This window comes from Orcinus orca, chromosome 2 (genome assembly GCF_937001465.1).
Source record: "Orcinus orca chromosome 2, mOrcOrc1.1, whole genome shotgun sequence".
NCBI classification, from domain to species: domain Eukaryota; kingdom Metazoa; phylum Chordata; class Mammalia; order Artiodactyla; family Delphinidae; genus Orcinus; species Orcinus orca.
In genome coordinates, this window is record NC_064560.1 from 161,707,308 (window position 1) to 161,728,863 (window position 21,556).

General features: G+C 39.8%; 1 protein-coding gene across 2 annotated transcripts in view; it reads left to right on the top strand.

Annotated features, from left to right (window-relative positions):
• PRKCH (protein kinase C eta) overlaps positions 1–21,556 on the top strand; it is a 223,959-nt gene that overhangs the window by 115,418 nt on the left and 86,985 nt on the right. For both annotated transcript variants that reach the window (XM_033421268.2, XM_004262103.4), the window contains exons 3-8: positions 5,591–5,741; positions 10,553–10,587; positions 13,954–14,042; positions 15,578–15,707; positions 18,189–18,316; positions 21,234–21,377. In XM_033421268.2, the coding sequence (XP_033277159.1) occupies positions 5,591–5,741; positions 10,553–10,587; positions 13,954–14,042; positions 15,578–15,707; positions 18,189–18,316; positions 21,234–21,377 (677 nt within the window). The remainder of the gene's footprint in view (positions 1–5,590; positions 5,742–10,552; positions 10,588–13,953; positions 14,043–15,577; positions 15,708–18,188; positions 18,317–21,233; positions 21,378–21,556) is intronic.

A 21,556-nucleotide genomic window follows, 5' to 3' on the forward strand; every position in this document is an offset into this window, starting at 1 on the left:
TACAGTCATTTGGAAACTTGGAACTATGCTGTTTTGACTCACATCAGAATGTTTCAGAAGTACTTTCAAATACAGATGTCTATATCTGCTATATAAAGCCTTAAATTCAGGTAGGGAGAGCAGAAGACTAAAAAGGATGAAATATTTACTATTTTTGAGATCAGGTTTAGACCGTATGACAGAGACTTCGGAGAGCCACTCCTCCCTGGCAGAGCCTCACATCAGCAGCGCAAGTTTCAGACCAGCACAGCTTTCTGCGATGGAAGCTTACCCTGGGGTGGCTCCTACTCATTTGTGCCTCCTCAAGTTCTGAAAGAGTGTGTGGGCTGACAATCAGATTTTATGAAATATAATTTTATTTCAAACTAGTTAAGCTTCGTTACATTTGACATAATTATTCTCCACCCTGTGGTTGGGAGGGCTTGGCAACACCAACTCCTGGATAAGACAGATCAGGGCTCCAGACCTGCCCACCTCCTGAGACTGGAATGTGAGTTTCCACTCTGGGGCACTGAGCCAGCTTCCTATTTACTTAGAGGCATTGAGCACCTCAGGAGCAAAACAGAGGTTGTGATGCAAGTTTTGGCTGCAGAGCATGTTAGGATGGCTTGATGTGTTCACCTAACACGTGATCTGAAAGATTTCTCAAAGCCCAGGGTACACAGGATTACATCGTCTTTTTTAGCCCTTCTAACTCAGTCCTAAGTCAACAGGAGGCCGTGTGAACAATGAGGAAGCTCCCTCTGCGCTCTGATTGTCAAATGGGGGTTGAGTCTGTGCTCTGGGGAACACAGTTAAGTCCCAGAGTTCTTTCTTCCTGGTCAGGGCAGCCAGCAAAAGAATGGTGATAGGGAAAGCCATATGAAGCCATGGGGGCCCCGGTTTACTTACATGACTTAAATTTCTTGCAAATTCTGAGGTGTGGGTGAGTGTGTGTTTGCTTTCTAAACAAAAAGAGGCACATGTGCAAAAGAATAGAGAAAAGGGAAGAGTGAAGTTTAGTTAAAATGACCATGTATGAGGTCTTCTGAGGCACCTGGGTATAGGAGGTGAAAGAGACATAACCCCTAGTTGCCTGGGATAAGGGAAAAGATGGAGGTGTGCTCCCAGGTTGCTGTGGAAACGGAGGGGAGAAGCATTTCACTCTGATTCAGGATTTGCCTTAGGCTCTGAGGCACACAGGAAAGTCTAAGTTGACTAGTTTAAAACAAAACAAAACAAAAAAAAAAGGAAGGAAGAACATTCCAGGGCGGGGTGAAAGGCAGGAGCGAAGGCATTAGGGGATGACCGACTTGGTGAACAACTACAAGCAGTTTCTTCCCATGTCCTTCCAGCTATAACAAATCACCTGGAAAATTGATAGGTCACATTACTGCAATGGTAATAGCTGTTGAGGGGGGAAAAAAAAGACCCAATTCATGAAATATTAAAACTGCAAGTGAGCTGACCTTTTAACCAATCTTTATAGTATTAAGGGATTAAATGAGTAAATTATTGGTAATTGGACCCCCAGGGAGAATTTAATTTGCATTTAGATGTGATAAGTGTTTAGTAATTCAATACAAGTTTTACTTTGGCCAGTACTGAGCTGGGTCTTAGGTTGGTGATAATGTAGATCAGGTATAGGGTCTTATCATTAGGCTAACTTTCATCGTCTGTCAACAAACAAACATTAAAATCTGTTTATTTTGTGGTTACTAAACGGCTTCTAGAAGTATTGTGGAAGAGAGCAGTACAGTACAGTGACTTCTGTTCTTATGTGACCCTTATCCAAAATTGTAAGAACCTCTCAGGAATATTGATTATGACACTATCCCCGTAGCGCTGAGGACAAAGGTATATTTTCATCTTCTTTAGATAGCTGGGAAACCTGAGAATGATAGTAATTGGGCTGCTTGCCAAAGATGTTACACACACACACCCCAAAACAAAACCTGAAGCAGGTACAATTTAACCATGCTAGAGCCTCTGAAGAATTGGTATCTTAGCAATGTTTATTTGGACTATTTCTACATTTTATTCTTTGAGATTTCTTGTAATGACCCTAATTTTTACTGTTAAAAAGAATATAATGATTGATATCTATATAACATATATTCCTGCTTTCTGGTGTTTTTTTATAGAAAACAAATCCTAGAAGTTGAATTGTTGCATGAAAGGAAATGCACATAACACTTGGACAAGGTCACAAAAACACTAACTCGAAAAGATATCCGCATCCCCGTGTTCATAGCAGCATTGTTTACAATAGCCAAGATATAGAAACAACCTGTGTCTATCGATGGATGAATGGATAAAGAAGTTGTGATATAGATACACAATGGAATATTAGCTATAAAAAAATGAGGATATCTTACCATTTACGTCAACATGGATGGACCTTGAAGGCATTATGCTAAGTGAAATAAGTCAGAGAAAAACAAATACTTTATGATCTAAAAAACAAACAGGAAAAACAAAACAACCAATTCACAGAAAAACCGATCAGATTTGTGGTTACCAGAGGCCGGGTGTAGGGGGAGGAAGAATTGGAGGAAGGTGGTCAAAAGGTATAAACTTCTGGTTATAAGATAAGTAAGTACTAGGGATGTAATGTATACAACATGATAACCACAGCTAACGTTGATGTATGGTATATAGGAAAGTCGAGAATAAATCCTAAGAGTTCTCATCACAAGGAGAAAATATATATTTCCTTTTCTTCTTTCTTTTTATTGTATTTATATGAGAAGGTGAATGTTAGCTGAACCTATTGTGGTAATCATTTCACAGTATTTGTAAATCAGACCATCATGCTTGTACACCTTAAACTTACACAGTGAAGTTAGGTCAATTATTTCCCAATAAAACTGGAATAAATACTTCGACAGGTATTTGTCAAATTGGTCACCGAAAGAAATCATTCTTGAAATAGCTACGTGTTGAATGTGACCATGTGCCTAGCTCTGGGCAAAACGTTTCTAACGCGTTATCTCATTCAGTCCTTGGAAAAAACCTAGGAGGAAGGCACTACCTGGTTTATAGATGGGAACACTGAGGCTTAGCAGGGTAAATACAGCCAGAGGATGGTGGGGCGAGGACTAGAGACCAGTTTATGCTCCTACCAGCAGAGGCTGGAGGTGCAGATTTCCCTACACTGTAGTAAGAGTAGGCATGTTAACTACCTTTATAAGTATTTGCCAACTTAAGAGGTAAAATGTCATTTACCTTGCAGTTCTTACATGTGTGTCTTGGATAGCATTGGACATCTTGGCATGTTTATTGTCTATTTGCATTTATAATTTTATGAATTCCCTGTTCACTTCCTCTGCCCCTTTTTTACTAGATTGTTTATCCTCTTTTCTTAATGATTTATACATATTATAAATAGTAACACTGTCGCATGTTGCAAATCCTTTTCTCCCCAGTTTGTTTTAACTTTGTTTTGTGTCTGTTGACAAGTAGGACTTTAAATTTCATAGATTGCAAATCTGTGGATCTTTTATGGCTGTAGAAATTTGTTATCCTCATCCCATTACTAGGAGTGTATTTTTTTCCCATGTTTTCTTTCTTTCTATAATTTCCACCTCAACATTTATCTGAGATTATTTGGGTGTAAGGAGTGAGGTAAAGGTATTTCCCAAAAGGCTACCTAGTTGTCTAAACACCACTTATTGAATAATCCATCTTTTCCCACTGATTTGAACCATATTCTCTTTCAGCCAAATTGATTTCTAGTTTTGGACTTTTCTTGAGGGGGTAGAGCACTGTTTAAATTATCGTAATTTTATAATATGTTTTAACATGTAGAGCAGGTCCTCCCTCATTGAAATTTTGGGACAGTTTTAAAATATTTATAGTACCAAATAAACCTTGAAAAAAATTGTCAAGTTTAGAAACATCCTTTGGGAATGTTGATTGAAATTTCGTTGAATTTGACATTAGATAGAATTGACAACTTTGTAGTATTGAGTGTTCCAATTTAAGAACTTCATTTTTACTTATCTTTTCATACCCTTCAGTTGGTTTTATAGTCTTTTTTTCATATAAATCTTCCACTTCTGATAAATTATTTCCTAGATAATTTGGTTTTTTTGGTTGTATGAATGGGATTTTTTAACTTATTCTAATTGGCTCTTTTGATATACTAAATACCTTGACTTTTAATGATTTATTATTGTCCATCACACTGAACTCATTTTTTTAATAGATTAGGCTGAATTCTCCTGAGTTTTCTAGTCATACATTAAACAACTTCAAATAATGGTATCTTTGCCACATTTTCCTAATAGTTTGATCTTTTGTTTCATTTCTAACAACTTTGGTGAGTACTTTCAGAATAACATTAAATAATAGTGGTGATAATTAGTCTTATTCGTTCTTAACTGTCACAGGAATTTTGTTAACATTTACCATTCAGTTTGATACTTCTGACCTGTGAAAATGTGTGTTAGTCATGTTAAAGAGACAATCTTTTAGTCTTTTCGAAAGAATTTTTTATTGGATTACAAGTTAAATTTTATCAAGTGCCTTTTAAACATCTATTGAAACTGTCATACTTATTCTTTCACCTATTAATAGAATAAGCTATAATAGATTTTGTAATAATATGCCCATTGTTATGCTCCTGAGAAAATTCCCACTTGGTCATAGTGAGTTTTTCTTTTTAAGATAATTCTGGATAGTATAGAAGTTTCTGGTTATTTGAGTATATTGCTACTGGGAAAAGTCTACATAAAATGAATCCTTCAGTATTAGAGGTAGTCCTTTAAAAACTTTATCAATTCCTTCTAAAAAATTAGACTTTTTGGTTTATGTGACTAATTTTGACCATGTATTTACATGGAAATCTTCTATTTCTTCCAGGTTTTAAAATTTATTAGCAGATTATTCTTGCATGATTCCTTTAGTTTCCTTTGGAGCAGTGATTCATTTAAAAGCATTATTGAAGAAGGAATCTTTATTTTGTAATCACAAGTCTCTGCATACATTGGAAAAGTTCTAGAACAGTTAGGTGGAAGATATCATTTATGATCTTTAAATGGTGCACAGTTTTTAGAGTCTTCAGATTAGGAGCCACTACTTTTAAAATATGAAATTAGAAAGGGAACTCTGAGTGTGTTCCCAGTTAATTTCTGCCTCTTCCAAGTTAACAGAGGTGGTGCTGGAACTGATGCTTTTGGGCAGGGCTCTCACTGTGTTGGGGGCAGTTCCCTCACTAAGTTTGTGAGGACAGCAGAATGAAAGGGGAGTAATGAGGAGCCCTGTTTGCCAGCCGGTCACTGCAGCCAATCGGTGAACCTGAGGTCCCAGACAGCTGGACAGGGACTGCGAGACCATGCTGCTGTCACATACTGGCGCATCGAAACTCTGGGGAACCCACGCTCTGTTCCGGGGGAGACTGGCCCAAGATAGCCAATTATAACTAGGCAGTTGAGAATCCCAGGGTTCACGTATGTCTAACAAAGCATGATGATTTTCTGGGGTGTTTTACATCTTGAAGAAAGAAAAAAGTAATTTGGGGAGTATTTGAACTACCAAACTTTCTCATACATTAGGTGCTGGTAGGTTCATTACACATTATTCTTTTTTCCCTTCTTTTAATATATAGCTACTCTCCAGAGAGACCGAATCTTCAAACATTTTACCAGGAAGCGCCAAAGGGCTATGCGAAGGCGAGTCCACCAGATCAACGGACATAAGTTCATGGCCACATACCTGAGGCAGCCCACCTACTGCTCTCACTGCAGGGAGTTTATCTGGTAAGAGGTCCCCTGTCTTCTCTCCTCCCAAGAGCTGAGACTTCCTCTGGTTGTGTGTGATTTCAGGAGAAAGCATGATTATTAAGAATTGTTTTAGAATCTGATTTTTTTCTCTTACTCTAATATGTTGACCTAGCAATTTTAATCCCCAACAAAAAAATTACACAATTTACAGATTAAGTTTTATATGTTATTTCTTTTGCCAATCATGTTGGTAAAAGTGCTAATGAATCATGAACTGGTTAAAAAGCACTAATTAGAGAGAGAGGCTAATCAGTTAATAAATGATCTATCCCTAAGGAGGAAAGAAATATCAACAGTATTTCTCTAAGAAGGCATGAATCACATGATGACTTATGGAATTAATTGTTGCAAGTAAACTAAACATACAGTAGTCTTCAGCCTTATAGTATGTAGACAAAGGTAATAGCTTTCAGTGATCACATACTATAATCCCTGGCATTTAAGAATCAAGATAATTAATAGTTGAGAAATTCTAGATGATTTGGGGCAATATCTTACTATACATGTTACTCAAGTGGCAAATCTATAATGTAAAATAAATTTAAGTAATAGTTATCTTCAATCAGAGGCAACATTAAACATATTTATTTGCAGAGAGAAGGAAGAAATACCCTCACATGCACAAAACATACACATACACACCCTTCTCAGGAGGAAGAAACACACTTTCATATCTGCAGCATAAAAGGAGATCTTTGTTTTTGTTGCAAATTTTAGTCATTTTGTTTAAAGCAGAAACACTTGATTCAGATTCATTTCTGAGTATTGATCAATTACTTTGTGTTTTGTGGGGGGTTTTGTGATTACTTTGGATTTTATACCTTTGAACAGTCAGAATGCAGGCTTAGTTTGTGTTTCTGGCCTTTTTAATCAAGAATATGGTCTTGTCTATGAACCTTTTAAAGTACTATTGGAATCCGTTTGCTAGTAAACGGATTTTATTGAGGATTTTTGCATCTATGTTCATCAGTGATATTGGCCTGTAATTTTCTTTTTTTTGTGATATCTTTGTCTAGTTTTGGTATCAGGGTGATGGTGGCCTCACAGAATGAATTTAGAAGTCTTCCTTCCTCTGCAAGTTTTTGGAATAGTTTCAGAAGGGTAGGTGTTAACTCTTGTCTAAATGTTTGGTAGAATTCACCTGTGAAGCCATCTGATCCTGAACTTTTGTTTGTTGAGAGCTTTTAAATTACTGATTCAATTTCAGTACCGGTAATTGGTCTGTTCATATTTTCTATTTCTTCCTGGTTCCATCTTGGGAGACTGTACCTTTCTAAGAATTTGTCCATTTCTTCTAGGTTGTCCGTTTTATTGGCATTATAGTTGCTCATAGTAATCTCTTATGATCGTTTGTATTTCTGTGGTGTCTGTGGTAACTTCTCGTTTTTCATTTCTGATTTTATTGATTTGGGCCCTCTCTCTATTTTTCCTGGATGAGTCTGGCTAAAGGTTTATCAATTTTTTTTTATCTTTTTGAAGAACCAGATTTTAGTTTCATTTATCTTTTCTATTGCTTTTTAAGTCTCTATTTCACTTATTTCTGTTCTGATCTTTATGATTTCCTTCCTTCTACTAACTTTGGGTTTTGTTTGTTCTTCTTTCTCTAGTTGTTTTAGGTGTAAGTTTAGGTTGTTTATTGAGATTTTTCTTGTTTCCTGAGGTAAGCTTGTATCACTATAAACTTCTTTCTTAGAACTGCTTTGGCTGTGTCCCATAGGTGTTGTGGTTTTTTTTTTTAATATTTATTTATTTTTGGCTGTGTTGGGTCTTCGTTGCTGTGCACGGGCTTTCTTTTAGTTGCGGCTAGCGGGTGCTACTCTTCGTTGCGGTGCGCGGGCTTCTCATTGTGGTGGCTTCTCTTGTTGTGGAGCATGGGCTCTAGGCACGCAGGCTTCAGTAGTTGTGGCTCGTGGGCTCTAGAGCGCAGGCTCAGTAGTTGTGGCGCACGGGCTTAGCTGTTCCATGGCATGTGGGATCTTCCTGGCAGGGATTGAACCTGTGTCCCCTGCATTGGCAGGCGGATTCTCAACCACTGTGCCACCAGCAAAGTCCCATGTCCCATAGGTTTTGGATTGTCACGTTTTCATTTTCATTTGTCTCTAGGTATTTTTTTTATTTCCTCTTTGATCTCTTCAGTGACCCATTGGTTGTTTAGTAGCATACTGTTTAGCCTCCATCTGTTTGTGTTTTTTGCAGGTTTTTTTTTCTTATAGTTGACTTCTAATATTATAGTGATGTGGTTGAAATATATGGTTGATATTTCACTATTCTTAAATTTACTGAGGCTTTTTTTGTGGCCTAGCATGTGATCTATCAAGAATGTTCCATGTGCACTTGAAAAGAATGTGTATTCTGCTGCTTTTTGGGTGAAATGCTCTATAGATAATATCAATAAATATCATTTGGTCTAATGTGTCATGTAAGGCCAGTGTTTCCTTATTGATTTTCTGTCTGGATGATCTGTCCATTGATGTAAGTGGGGTGTTAAAGTCCCCCACTATTATTGTGTTACTGTTGATATCTCCTTTTACATCTGTTAATATTTGCCTTACGTATTAAGGTGCTCCTATGTTGGGTGCATATATATTTACAATTGTTATATCTTCTTGGATTGATCCTTGATCATTATGTAGTGTCCTTCTTTGTCTCTTGAAACAGTGTTTATTTTAAAGTCTATTTTATCTGATACAAGTATTGCTGCTCCAGCTTTCTTTTGATTTCCATTTGCGTGGAATACCTTTTTCCATCTCCTCACAAATATCATATGATACCATGTGGAATCTAAAAGAATGGTACAAAGGAACTTATTTACAAAACAGAAATAGACTCACAGACATAGAAAACAAATTTATGCTTACCAAAGGCAGAAGGAGGGGGCAGGTATAAATTAGGGGTTTGGGGTTAACAGATACATACTACTATATATAAAACAGATGAACAACAAGGACCTACTGTATAACACAGGCAACTATATTCAATATCTTGTAATAACGTATAACGGAAAAGAATCTGAAAAAGAACATATATGTATACATAGATATGTATATATATATATAAAATGAATCACTTTGCTATGCACCAGAAACTAACGCAACATTGTAAATCAACTATACTTCAATAAAATAAATTTTAAAAAGAAATAAGACATTAAATTTGTACACAATAAAAAAATAAATAAAATATAAAAGAAAGAAAAAGTGTAGAGTCTTGTCTAAACCAAAGGCCCTAAACTGGCTGTCGATATGTATGAAGCCTAAAACTGTAGTCTTTAGGAAGACGTTCCTATTCCATTTTTTGATGGAAAAATTAGCATCTCTGGCAACTTCGAGCCCATTTTTCTTCTTTGCATGTTCCAGTTAGACCCACCTCTCCCTGGATTTGCCTGACCAGAAGGGTAATTGTCTGTTGCTCTTTTATTTCATGTCACACCATTTGGCTTCCCTCCTTTACGTGACCTGTCTGCCCCTGTAGGCATTTGTGGTGACAACCTGTGATCTCAACTAACGTTCTTAATGGAAACTTACTTGATAATTTCACCAATTTTTTTTCTACCAAGGAAACTTTAACTCCCACCTAACTGGCCTTGTGAAACACACGCACACGCACACACACACACACACACACACACATGCACACACACTTAAAATAGTGGTTATGTGTTTTATATATATACACACACATACACACACACACACATACACACACACACACACACACACACACACACATATATGATTAAGCACATGGACTCTGTCATTCAATCTCATCACCAACTAGATGTGTGAACCTAGACAAGCTATATAACCCAGCAATGTCTCCTCATTTGCAAAACAGAGACAATAATTTTATTTTATTTACATAGTAAACTTTTATATGCACTAGAGTGCCAGGCACTGTTCTAAGTATTTTACATTATCAACACTTTTTATCTTCATGATAACCTTATAAAGTAGGTACTGTTATTATTATACCTTTTTATATATTAAGAAACAGTGGCTCAAAGTAGTTAACAACTTGCCCCAAATCACATCCAGGCCATCCAGCTTCAGGATCTGTGCTCTAGGCCATCCTATTATATGTGCTACCTCACGTGGCTTTTATGAGGATTAAATGAGATGGTAGAGGTCAGCTGCTTGGCTCATGGCCTGGCATATCCTACTGGCTTAGTAAAATGTGGTTTTTGTTAATAAGAATGAGAATCATATCACCATCACCCAGAGACTGTATTAGGGAGAGACAGAGATGGAAGCTGTGGGTATGATGGGCATATTGTGACCGCACTTCTGCTCCCCAGTGGACTCTGGGTGATGTGGGCACACGGAAGATGGAAGATGCCTCAGGTCAGGCAGCTGGAGTGGACTCACCTGTTTACATCCATATGTATATCTGCATCTGTTTACTTCACCCTCTGCATGTCTTTATGTGTATGTGAGAGAGAATGATCAGTAAGGCAGTAAAGTGAAACTTCAGGAAGAGGCTCAGTCATACACACAGAGGAGGTTTATTTTCACTGAGGACTTGGGGGATTGCCGCAGCGATGGGTAGAATGAGAACTGCCAAACTCACCTGTTTGTTATTCGGAGCATTCTAACTCATCAATTTCCTCCTTGTCCTGTGGTAACAAAAAAGGGCTTAAAAAGGACATTATTTCTGCTGCTTCTCTGAAATTGTGTTTTTTATAAAGGACCAGAGGATGAAATTTGTTTTCCTTAAGTACTGTAATTATAGGAACATTGTTGCTGAAATATTTGACTAATGGTTTCTTTTTTCTCTATTGTCTTGAACAGGGGTGTATTTGGGAAACAGGGTTATCAATGCCAAGGTAAGAAAACATTTTAAAACTATGTTTAATCTTGTTCCTGTGTTAAAAAGTGATTATACCAAGAGGAAACAGGATACATTCCATTAATATTTTGATAAATAACTCTCTGTAGGTCAAATGAGACCCCCGTAGAATTACAACCCTTTAGTTTTGTTTAAATTTTAGCCATGTCTTTTTGTAGACAAAGTAGAGGGGATGTTTTTATTTCTGAATCCAGGATACCTATATACGTGTAGTTGTTTAAAGTTTTGTCTCTGCAGGATCATGAACATACTAAAAGGTAATGCGATTTTGTGAGCAGGACCCTTGAGTCTTGAAGATAAATTTTTGGTGTTTTACAATCCCCTTGTCCGTAGGAGTGAGAAGTAGCACAATGCTGATTTCTCTTTACCTGAATTGGAAATAGAAGCTATTATCCAAGTTGCTTTTTGGATTTTCTGAATTTAGTTAAATGTGAGAATGTTCAAAGTTAGGCTGTTAAAGGTCTTGTAAGTTATTATCCATTCAATTTATTTTGATTTTCACAATTCTGAGATAACCTCGATTAGTGTTCCAGAAGAATTGGAATGAAATAAAAAAGGAAAGAGGAAAAGAAGGCTCCTTAATCTGGAGGTTTAGCCAGGCTGGATTGGACTTTTCTTTTATTTGGGCCTCCCTCATCATTAACTTGAGCGTCATCTCATGGTTTATCCATATGGTACCTATTATCTTAATTTACACCCTACAGATCATTGGTAAAATAGTACTACCTATCCTAGAGTGGTAACCTATGGTAAACTAGGTAAATAAAGAAATCCCACCTTCTCTTCTGAAGGAGGGGAAGTAAAATATTATTTCCCTTAGAAGAATGGAATAAGACATACATTTGGATGTAATTTTGACTTTAATATGTATGAACAATTCTGAGTTCTCAAATTTAGGAAAAACTGAATTGATATGACAACAATAATTGACCTTCTGCTATTAATTTCAGCCTCAACTGAGAGCATAGTTCACAGGTCAGAATCAATGTCACTTTTTGGCTTGGACCTCTCCAGCACAGGGGTATGCTCTGTCCATCTCATGCATACAAAGATAACTTGAGAACCTCTTGGTAAACAAGATTACATTTTTGAGTTTAAAAATACATGATTTGTGACGTATCTGTTGTGTTTTTAGTTTATTTCTTCTACCATGGCCCATAGTGCCAGGATATTTGAAGAGCTGATTTTCAGTGGGCCACCTGTTAAAGGACCAGGAAAGAACACTGGTCAGGAGACATGAGGACACTAATTTGTTCACATCTTGCAAAGGGATATAAAACCACATGCCTAGTTGGAAGGATATACCAATCATGCTAAAAAAAGCAAACAGATTAAAGTAGTCTTCAGAACAAGGAAATTTATAAAGGATAAGGGAGGGCATTATGGAATGATAAAAGGAGTCAGTTTTCCACGAAGACATAAAAATCTTTAACGTATATGCGCCTAATAACAGGGCATCAAAATACTTAAGGCAAAAACTGATAGAACTGCAAGGAGATATAAACAAATCCACTATTATAGTTGGATTTAATTTTATTTACTATCTCAGCAGTTTCTGATTCTGATTGATCAGCATTTCTGCCTGATCCAGCAGGCAGAAAATCAGTAAGAATATAGTTGACCTAAACAGCACTATCACAACTTGATCAAATTGACATTTATAGAATTCTCCATCTAAGAGCAGCAGAACACACATTCTTCTCAAGCTTACTAGGAACATTTACCAACATAGACCACATTCTGGGACATTGAAACAAACCATAACAAATATAAAAGAATAGAAATCATAAAAATTATCTTCTCAGACCACAGTGGAATTAAACTAGAAATCAATAACCAAAAGATAGCTCAAACACCTCCAAATATTTGAAGATTAAGCTACATATTCTAAATAGCACATGGGTCAAAGAAGACTCAAGAGGAAATAAAAAATATTTTAAATCAAATGAAAATACAATTTATCAAAATTTGTGGGAGGCAGTGAAAGCAGTGCTCAGACGAAAATTTAGAGTATTAAATGCATATATTAGAAAAGAATAAAGGTCTAAAATCAATAATCCAAGTTTCCATCTTAAAAAGGAGAGAAATTTAAGCCTAAACTGAGCAGCAGAAAATAAATAACAAAAATAGAGTACAAAACAGTGAAATTGAAATTAGGAAAACAATTTAAAAAATCCACAAAACCAAATGCTATCAATAATCCTCCAAAAAGATCAATAAAATTGATAAACCTGTAGCCAAGCTGACTGTGAAAAAAACAAATGCCTTGGAATATAAGATTTTTCTATGTGAAGGATTCCCTCATATAAAAAGACCAGTTCTCTGGGCACTTTCAACTTGGTTCTCCTGAGAATTCAATCTGATGACAGCTAGATTTGTTTTAGATTATAGTGCTACTTGCTGACATGTCATCTCTCTTTATGTATTTAATCCTAGAAGCTTCCATATGTCTTGAAAGATCTTAAAAATGATGTGTATTTTCATATTGCTTCATTGCACATGTTCATCCTTTAATGGAAACTGGACTCTGCACTCTATCAGTTGTCTGAATGAAAATTAAAAAAATGTTATTTAGAAAGTTCTAACTATTCAAGCAATTGATTGGGTCATTCTGCAAATACTTAATGAATGCCTACTTTGTTCAAGTCATCATGCTGGCTGGGAATCCTGAGGACATTAGAGGCTGTATGTGGAAGATCTGAAATGAGGGAGGCCAGCTAGAGGTTGTAGGAGACTAGAGGAGGGAGAGAGTTTCAGTCTAGAAGGGGAGCCATGGGGAGTATATTTTCATAAAAGAGACATTTTTTAAAGTTGTGTCTTGTTATACATTTAAGGTTTAGTGAAGTGATAGGAAAGGAAGATACCCCAGGGATTGAGAGGGACATGGACAGTGTGTTGGGGAGAGTGAAGACTTGCTCCAGGAAGAGCACCTAGTCTAGTTATTAGTGGAACAAAGAGCCCCCAGAGAAGAAAGGTGACAGGTGAGCCTGGGGTCGGCTTGGGAGAGCCTGAAACCCATCTGGGAAATTTCAACTCTAGTTTGACTGACTGTGAGGCACGATTGAATGCTTTAGATTATGGGCCTGAGGTGACCAGAATCATATACTGCGAGATGATTCCTCTGGAGGTTGGGGCAGGAAGGAGGAAAGCCAGGAAGGATGACATTAGTTCCGGACCTGAGTATGAATAGTTCAGGCGTGAGCAAAGGCCTGAGTTAGGGTGGTGGTGAGGAATATAGGAAGAACGGGAGCATTGGCTGCCATCATGTGGGCCCACCATCTAAATCAAGCCACCATGGCCTGGTGCCTCCAATAAATGTATAATGCTGGATTTAATTTCCTAGTGTGCACCTGTGTCGTCCACAAGCGCTGCCATCATCTAATTGTTACAGCCTGCACCTGCCAAAACAATATTAACAAAGTGGATTCAAAGGTGAGATAGCAGTTTGCTGATTAAGTGCCTGCATGAGCTCATGCGAGCACATTCTCTCTATCTCGCTCTCTCGCTCCCTGTCTCTCTTGCTCGTTCTCTCTCCCCCTCTCGCTGCCTCTGTCTCTCTTTCTCTCTCTCTCTCCCTTCTTCCCTCTGCTTTTCCTTCCTCCCCCTCATTCCCAATTCCCTTCCACACTCCTTGAAGCCAATGGTGGTATCAGAATTGAAATTTCTCTCCTTTTTATATTATGGCATTTGTATTTCTATACTTGCATAGCTTGACCTGTCCTGGAAATGACTCCATTAGTGATCAGCTGGGTAAAAGCTCTAGGGATCAGTTCTACTAATTTGCAGAGAGATTTCCCTGAGTTTGGCATCAGATGACTGGGATTTGAATGTAGAACCCAGCCTCTGCTAGCTAGCTTCTCTCTCGGCCTCAGACCTAAAATAGTATCCATACTACAAGATAGAATTGATATGGTAAGTATGTTGTTAACTGTAAATTGCACTTCCTAAATAAAGTGACCTTTGGCCCCCTCCAGCCTCTCGAGGAATTTCAAGGAGGATCTAGATCTATACATAAAGCCTTGAACATCACTCTTGCCATTAGCATTGCATCCAGCTGAGGTGGGCATACATTCTAAATTCTGGAGGTAGAAGGCAGTTGGAGTATTACCAACAGTTAGCAGTGGATTTACAGATGCACTGAAGAGTCTGACTCTGGAACTTGTTGGTTCTTTACAGTATACGCCCAGGATGGCTGAGAGTACACACAGAGGCGTGTGTACTTTCTTTTATGAGAAAGAGGCCAGAAACGTTTCAAGAGGAGTAATATTGCCCCACGACTTGTTATGTGTGGCTCTGTGGTTATTGCTTCCAACTGTGATATAGACTATAGAGCATATGCCTAATTTAACTATTTGCTGGAAACAGTATGTGAGATTTCACCTGATCCTGAGAAGTGATGTCTGTGAGATAAAAGCAGAATCTTTGCACTCAGATATCAAAATACAAAGACAGGCAGAGGCTGGAAGGGCTGAATAAGATCACCAGTTGAATGTCACTTTGGAATAAATTCCTTCTGTGGTTCCCTGTCCTCTGGGGGTCAGCCCATCCTCATGACGCAATTTCTGGAAGAACTTGTGGTGATAGCAAGTGTATGTTGCCTATAAAAGACGTGTTGAATCCTGAAGTTAAAAGGTTCTAGAAAGACATGGGTGTGAGGAATTGGCCAGGAGAGAAACACGGCCAAGTGAATGTAAAATGTGAAATGAATATTTAAATTTCTATTAATCTCCCAAGATGGTGGACAGGTTAATGTATACCACACATTTCTGTCCAGCCAGTCTTGTTCGCTAGAAAATGTGTTTCGTCTGCGTGGTGAGGCCTGGGTAATTCGTCGTGGCTGAGCAGTAATACTATACTCATCTCAGGTGTCATAGTAACACTTTGCATTTGGTGAGCTCCTGTTACAGTTTTCACAAAAGGTGTGGGTGTGGAATTTCAGCTCTCGTCCTCCTGTTTCCTTGCTACAGATCGCTGAGCAGAGGTTCGGAATCAACATCCCACACAAGTTCAGCGTCCACAACTACAAGGTGCCAACGTTCTGTGATCACTGTGGCTCCCTGCTCTGGGGGATAATGCGACAAGGACTTCAGTGTAAAAGTGAGATTCTCGGGGGCTTGGTACCCACTTCCTCGTGAGAACACCTTGCTGCGAGCTTTCAGAATTCTGCAGTTCAGAATCTGACCTAGGACGGATGGTTTTAGATACCTTGTAAATGAGCATCTTAGTGGCTCTCTCTCTGTGTCTGTGTCCCTTGTCAGGCACGTAAAGAGAGCTACATGTGAGCCACAGATTTCCTAACCATGGAATGTTTACTCACTTGCTAAATGAAATGTCCTGTCTGGTTAACTAACCTGTTGGCTATCCTCTATCTAGTACTGAGTACAGGCTAGTCATTGTGTATTTCCATAGGTATTTGAAAGAGGAAAAGATGGGATCTGGTCAGAAAGGGAAGATGGTAGGAGGTGAGGTGGCCAGCAGAGAAGGTTGAGTTGTGAGTAAGAGCTAGCAGGAGAGTTGGTTTGATCACCTCACCAAAAATAAACAGGAATTGGGTTATAAAAGCATAACCCAGGGCTTCCCTGGTGGCGCAGTGGTTGGGAGTCCGCCTGCCGATGCAGGGGACACGGGTTCGTGCCCCGGTCCGGGAGGATCCCACATGCCGCGGAGCAGCTGGACCCGTGAGCCATGGCCGCTGAGCCTGCGTGTCCGGAGCCTGTGCTCCGCAACGGGAGAGGCTACAACAGTGAGAGGCCTGCGTAACGCGCAAAAAAAAAAAAAAAAAAAGCATAACTCAGTCCGCCCTGTGTCTTCTCAAAGAGCTTGATAGAGATCAGAGCGTAGGTGGCCGTGCGAGGGCGTGCACTTCAACAACAATGTCCAGTGGAGCCTGAGTTTGGAGCTTTTGCCTCAGCAGAGGATAAGGATATGGGGGCTGGTCCCTGTCCTGTTAGGAGTTGAGGGGCTGTTGGCCTGGAGTCATCTCTCATTGAGTGTTGCTGTAACAATCTGGCTGTCGTGGGGTGCACTGTCCTGTGCTGAAATACATGTGAGTTTCAGCCTGAAGCCTGAGACACATTCTGTGTCACCAGGGGAGGCAGAGTTCATGTCAGTACAACTGGACAGCTTCCACTGGCTGCCTGGACTTAACCAGACCTGCTTCTATTAACAAAAAGGGGCTAGTCACTTGTCTTTAAGAAAGGCAAATTCTTGTATTTCTTCAGAGCACCATTTAATTATTCTTTCTTCATAGATACCTGAAATAATTCTTTTTCAACCAAAACAGCAGCCAACTCACATGTAGCTTTGTTTCAGGCACTGCTTGATCGTTAGCTGGATGGTGTCACCCAGGTGTGGATTTCTAGCGTGAAAGTCGCTTTCTGCTTCCGTATGGTTGTTGCTGACAGGCAGAGCCATGGGTGGGATCCATCTGCATTGCACTTGTCCCTGGTGGTGCTGAGGATAGCACGCCTGCAGTGTTCCAGCTCCTATCATTTTTGCTTTTATTGTCACGTGGAGCTTTAGAAAGGCCACGGCAGGCTTGTATGTCTCCGTACCAGCCTTGCTGAGAGAGGTGGATTTCCTATGAATCTAATGAAGCTTAAGCCTTGGAGCTCCTCCCTTGCAAGGTACCTTCCAAGTTCTCTACTTGATGAAGTGCTCTTTTTCTTAAAGAGGGCAACCCTACAATTGCATCACTTCAGGCACCAGGAAACCTGGCTCTGTGTATGCTTCCAAAGATGGGCTGACACACCTCAACACATCTTACGCTGCTTTATCCCTGCCTCCGATCAGCAGGGCCCGTGTCAAGAAACCATGTCAGAACTCTGTGCTGATTAAACCTCGGGTCTTTCATCACCCCAAGTCAGCTTCCTGTGCACCAGGAGCTTAGCTTGCTTCACTCTCCTCTTCCAACTGCCGCTTGCCTTGACCTTTAAAAAAGTTGCTTTCTGTCACCCATGAAGCCACAGGCTGCAAGCACTGAGAAATACAGCTGCTGCACAGGATGCCACATTCTGTGCTGTGAGGGCCACCCAAAGACAGTGCTCAGAAAGAAAGCTTTACTTAGAGGCATTTCTCTCAGAAACACCAGTTCCATCCTGTCTGAACAGCCATCTACACGTGGCTGTTAGACTGCTACCTTTTATTGAGAGTTACAAGGAATGGCATAAAGTCGGTTGACGCGTTTCCTTGTTATTTAATCGAGTGAGCTGTTGCCGTGATGAATGTTTTGATCTCTGTATTGAATCATGCTGGGAAATCAGTGATGACTTTTAAAATATGATTTAAGTGAATGTCTTGCATCAAGTCACAGTGAAAACAAAAAGAAATTTGAAATGTATTATTCTTCCGTATGCCAGGCTTACTGCTTCTGCACAGAACAGAAATAGAGAAAAAATCAGGGATTTACTTACACTCAGGGATCGTTGTGAGTGTCAGTTGAATTTGATGAGAAGATATCATTATTCAGCCTGTGCAATTCCTCAGTCACGGTCTTTCAGGTTATCTCAGCTCTCTTTCACAGCACATGTTGACGTGGCTCCTTTCTGAACGTGGATTCCCTTTTCCTCTTCCATCCAGTATGTAAAATGAATGTACACATTCGATGTCAGGCGAACGTGGCCCCAAACTGTGGAGTGAATGCAGCAGAGCTGGCCAAGACTCTGGCAGGAATGGGCCTCCAACCCGGAAGTATTTCTCCCACCTCGGTGAGACTTTGCTATTTTCATATTTTGTAATTTAGAAGTTGTTCAGATGTGGCGAGCCCTAGTATTGTGGGTGGCATAATCAAAGTTCCTAGTCTCAGCAAATACAATAAACAGATTTATTGCATTTTTAAAGAGCATTTTGTTCCACAAATAAGGTTCTGTATACAATTATATAACAAGAAATAATGAGCGTGCAGATATAGCAAGAAGCAGAAAAGGGATTTTTTTTTTTTTAAACAGCTTCCTGTCATTGTGGTCTGGTGAAAAGCCTGGAATCCAGGGTCCTCGGTTCTGCTCTTGTCGGGGCCCCCGGCACTGCAGTTGACCAGTAACTATGGGCCTTTGCTTCCTTCTCTCTGAAGGGGTTGAACTTAAAGAGCTGATGTTCTCCACAGGCCTGGAATCCAGCAGTTGTGTAGTATTTGTTTATGGATCGTGGATTTATCTCAAGTCCAGCCACAGACAGGAGTTCCTTCCTCTTGGTGGGAGTGGGTGGAGCATGTCAGTCGCTGTGTCCTGCCACCGCCCTGATGACCCTCCCCCACCTGCTGTTGTCCATTAGAGCTTCAGCCACATCCCAGGCCCACATCCTATTGCCGCCTTCCTGGCTGTGGTCTGCTGAGAATTGGGAAAGAGCCGTGGTTATGGCTGAGGGTTCTGAAATGTGTAGCTTGACGCCGGGTTCAGGAAAATTCTAGACTTAACTGTCAAATCTCTCTGGGCACTTAGGAAGGGAAGTGCAATCACTGTCAGGTTCTTGGTTATCCAAACAGTGTCATCACTAACCACCCCATTTCCTTTTCACTGAAGGGCCCTGCCTGGTAAAGCAGGGGCTTGGATTGACATTGCATTTCTTGATTTCAGGAAGGCGTTGGCAAAGTCCTTCAAGTCTGTGTGTCGTTCTTGTGGACAGACAGTCAGGATGCTATACCGTGAGGGGGATTTCCAGTGCATGGGACAGCTGTGCCTGAAGAGTGTAGGTTAGGGATTTCGGCCTGGCCCAGGGCTTCTGAAATACCGTGGAAATAAGCTGAGCCATGTGGCACAACCTCTAGGAATGGGCAGCGCCACTTGTCACTTGAACCAAGTATCTTTCATGTTCTGATACTTAATAGTGAGAAAACCCAAATTACCTGTTAGCTGACAGTACAGCATTAAAGAGAGACATCTTCAGTCTATCAAAAGAGAAGAATGGGTTAAACAAACAAACAAAAGATTGAGACACTGGATTTAGAGTTTTCTGGCAGGGGAAGTATTTAAGTGGAGGAAGTGAGATTCAAGCTGGTAAAATTTTTCCATCTTTGAAAAATTTATGATCAGAAATCTAGAGGAGAAACTATTAAAATAATTGGATTTTAAAGGTGATCCATTTTATATCTTCAATCACTGTTTCACTGGGTTGAGTAAGAAAAATCCTTGTAGTTTCAGGATATTGCCCAGCTGTTTATTACAAACATTGCTTAGGAGTTACTCTAGATAAGCTTTTTTTTTAGCTAAATAGGTCAAATGCTCCAGGATGTCAGACTTTTGGTCTCTTATCTGGTGGTAGCCTGTCTTATAAATACCCCAAGGTAGACACCTGCATGTCACCTTGTCTTTAGGTAGCACCCTCCCTGGGATGAGTCTTGTACTAGTGGGATGGGGCTAGAGAACTCCCCAAAGAGGCCACACCTACTTCTGGTTCTCTGTGGTGAACCGGGAGCTCTCATTGTGTTGGTGGTTAACCTTTCTGGAGGGCAAGTTGACCATGTATCAGAAGTCTTCAAAATTAACACATTGGCCCAAAGAATTCCCTTTCCAGAAAGTTATCTTAAGAAAATAGACGATGTTGGTGAGGATGATCGTGTTGATGAAGATGACAACACAGCTTAGGTTTATGGAACGTGCCAGGCACTGGTCTAAGTGCTTTAAGTGCAGTTATTCATTTGCTCCTCATAACAACCCATGTTGCAGGTACTATAACATCCCCTTTGTTAGAAGAGGAAACTGAGGCTCAGAGAGGTAGGTGACTTGTCCACGGTCACAGGGTTAGGTTGTAGAGCTGTGATTTGAACCCAGGCCGCCTGCTTGAGAGCTTAGACTCCTAATCACCCTGATTTGAAGATTTGCATGCAAGTATGGTCACTGTGTGTTATCTATACTAGTGAAAACTGGGAGATCATCTATATTTCCAATACCAGGAATTAGTGAATCAGTTGTGATATATCCATGAAATGGAATATTGGACAGCTTTTTGAAACTCATGTTCTTGAAGGAAATTTAGAGATATGGATAATATGCCTGGAAAATGTTAAATTAAAACTTGTGTTATGAAACAATTTTATTGTATTTTTTTAAATTAAGTGTAAAGATAGACGTGTGTATATGTATGTTTCTATTTTTTGTTTTTTGAGGAGGGCTGATGAGATTATAGGTATTGTCAGTCTTACCCTTCATATATTTACAGTAACTTTTGTTTCTCTTTTATAATTTAAAATATTATGTATAGAAGTGTTGCTTCATCCGTTCTTGGTGTGGAGTGGTGCTCAATTCTCTGAGCAGTTGTGAAAGCTGCTATTTGCAGGACATGGACACCAGGTGGCGCTCTTGGAACTTTGACCACCCTGTAGAAAGCCACCACAAGAAAGCAGGTGGACCAGACTGAGACATTTTCTATATACTCCCATTTGAGCACAAACTGAAACTCGGTGGCTTAGATATATTTTAAATGATTCTGACCCAAATACAGTAAGCACAGATCAGGAGTTGGTGCCGAAGCAGTTCTGAGTGGCAGAACCTGATCACATGTCAAGCTGTATTGATCTTTCCCCATGTGTTGTATTGAGGGTTGAAGCTGCAAGTAAGGTCTTCTTCATCCATAAATGCTTCATGCTCCACTGTGATTTCTGACTCGATGTATTCCTACTCTCCTTTGCAGAATCTTCTTTCCAGATCAACCCTAAGACGACAAGGAAAGGAGAGCATCAAAGAAGGAAATGGCATTGGGCTTAATTCTTCCAACCGACTTGGGATCAGCAACTTTGAGTTCATCCGAGTACTGGGGAAGGGCAGCTTTGGGAAAGTGAGTCTTGGCGCCAAGTGCTTGGGTGGTTAAAGGATGCCTGCTCCATGTATGTTGTTTGCCTGTGCATGTATGTATACACATGCCCATTTCCCATGTGCCATCTGTCTTCTGCCCCAGACGAGGCCACACCCTAAGAGCTGCATGAGTTCTCACGCTCCCTCCTCCTGCTTTGCCAT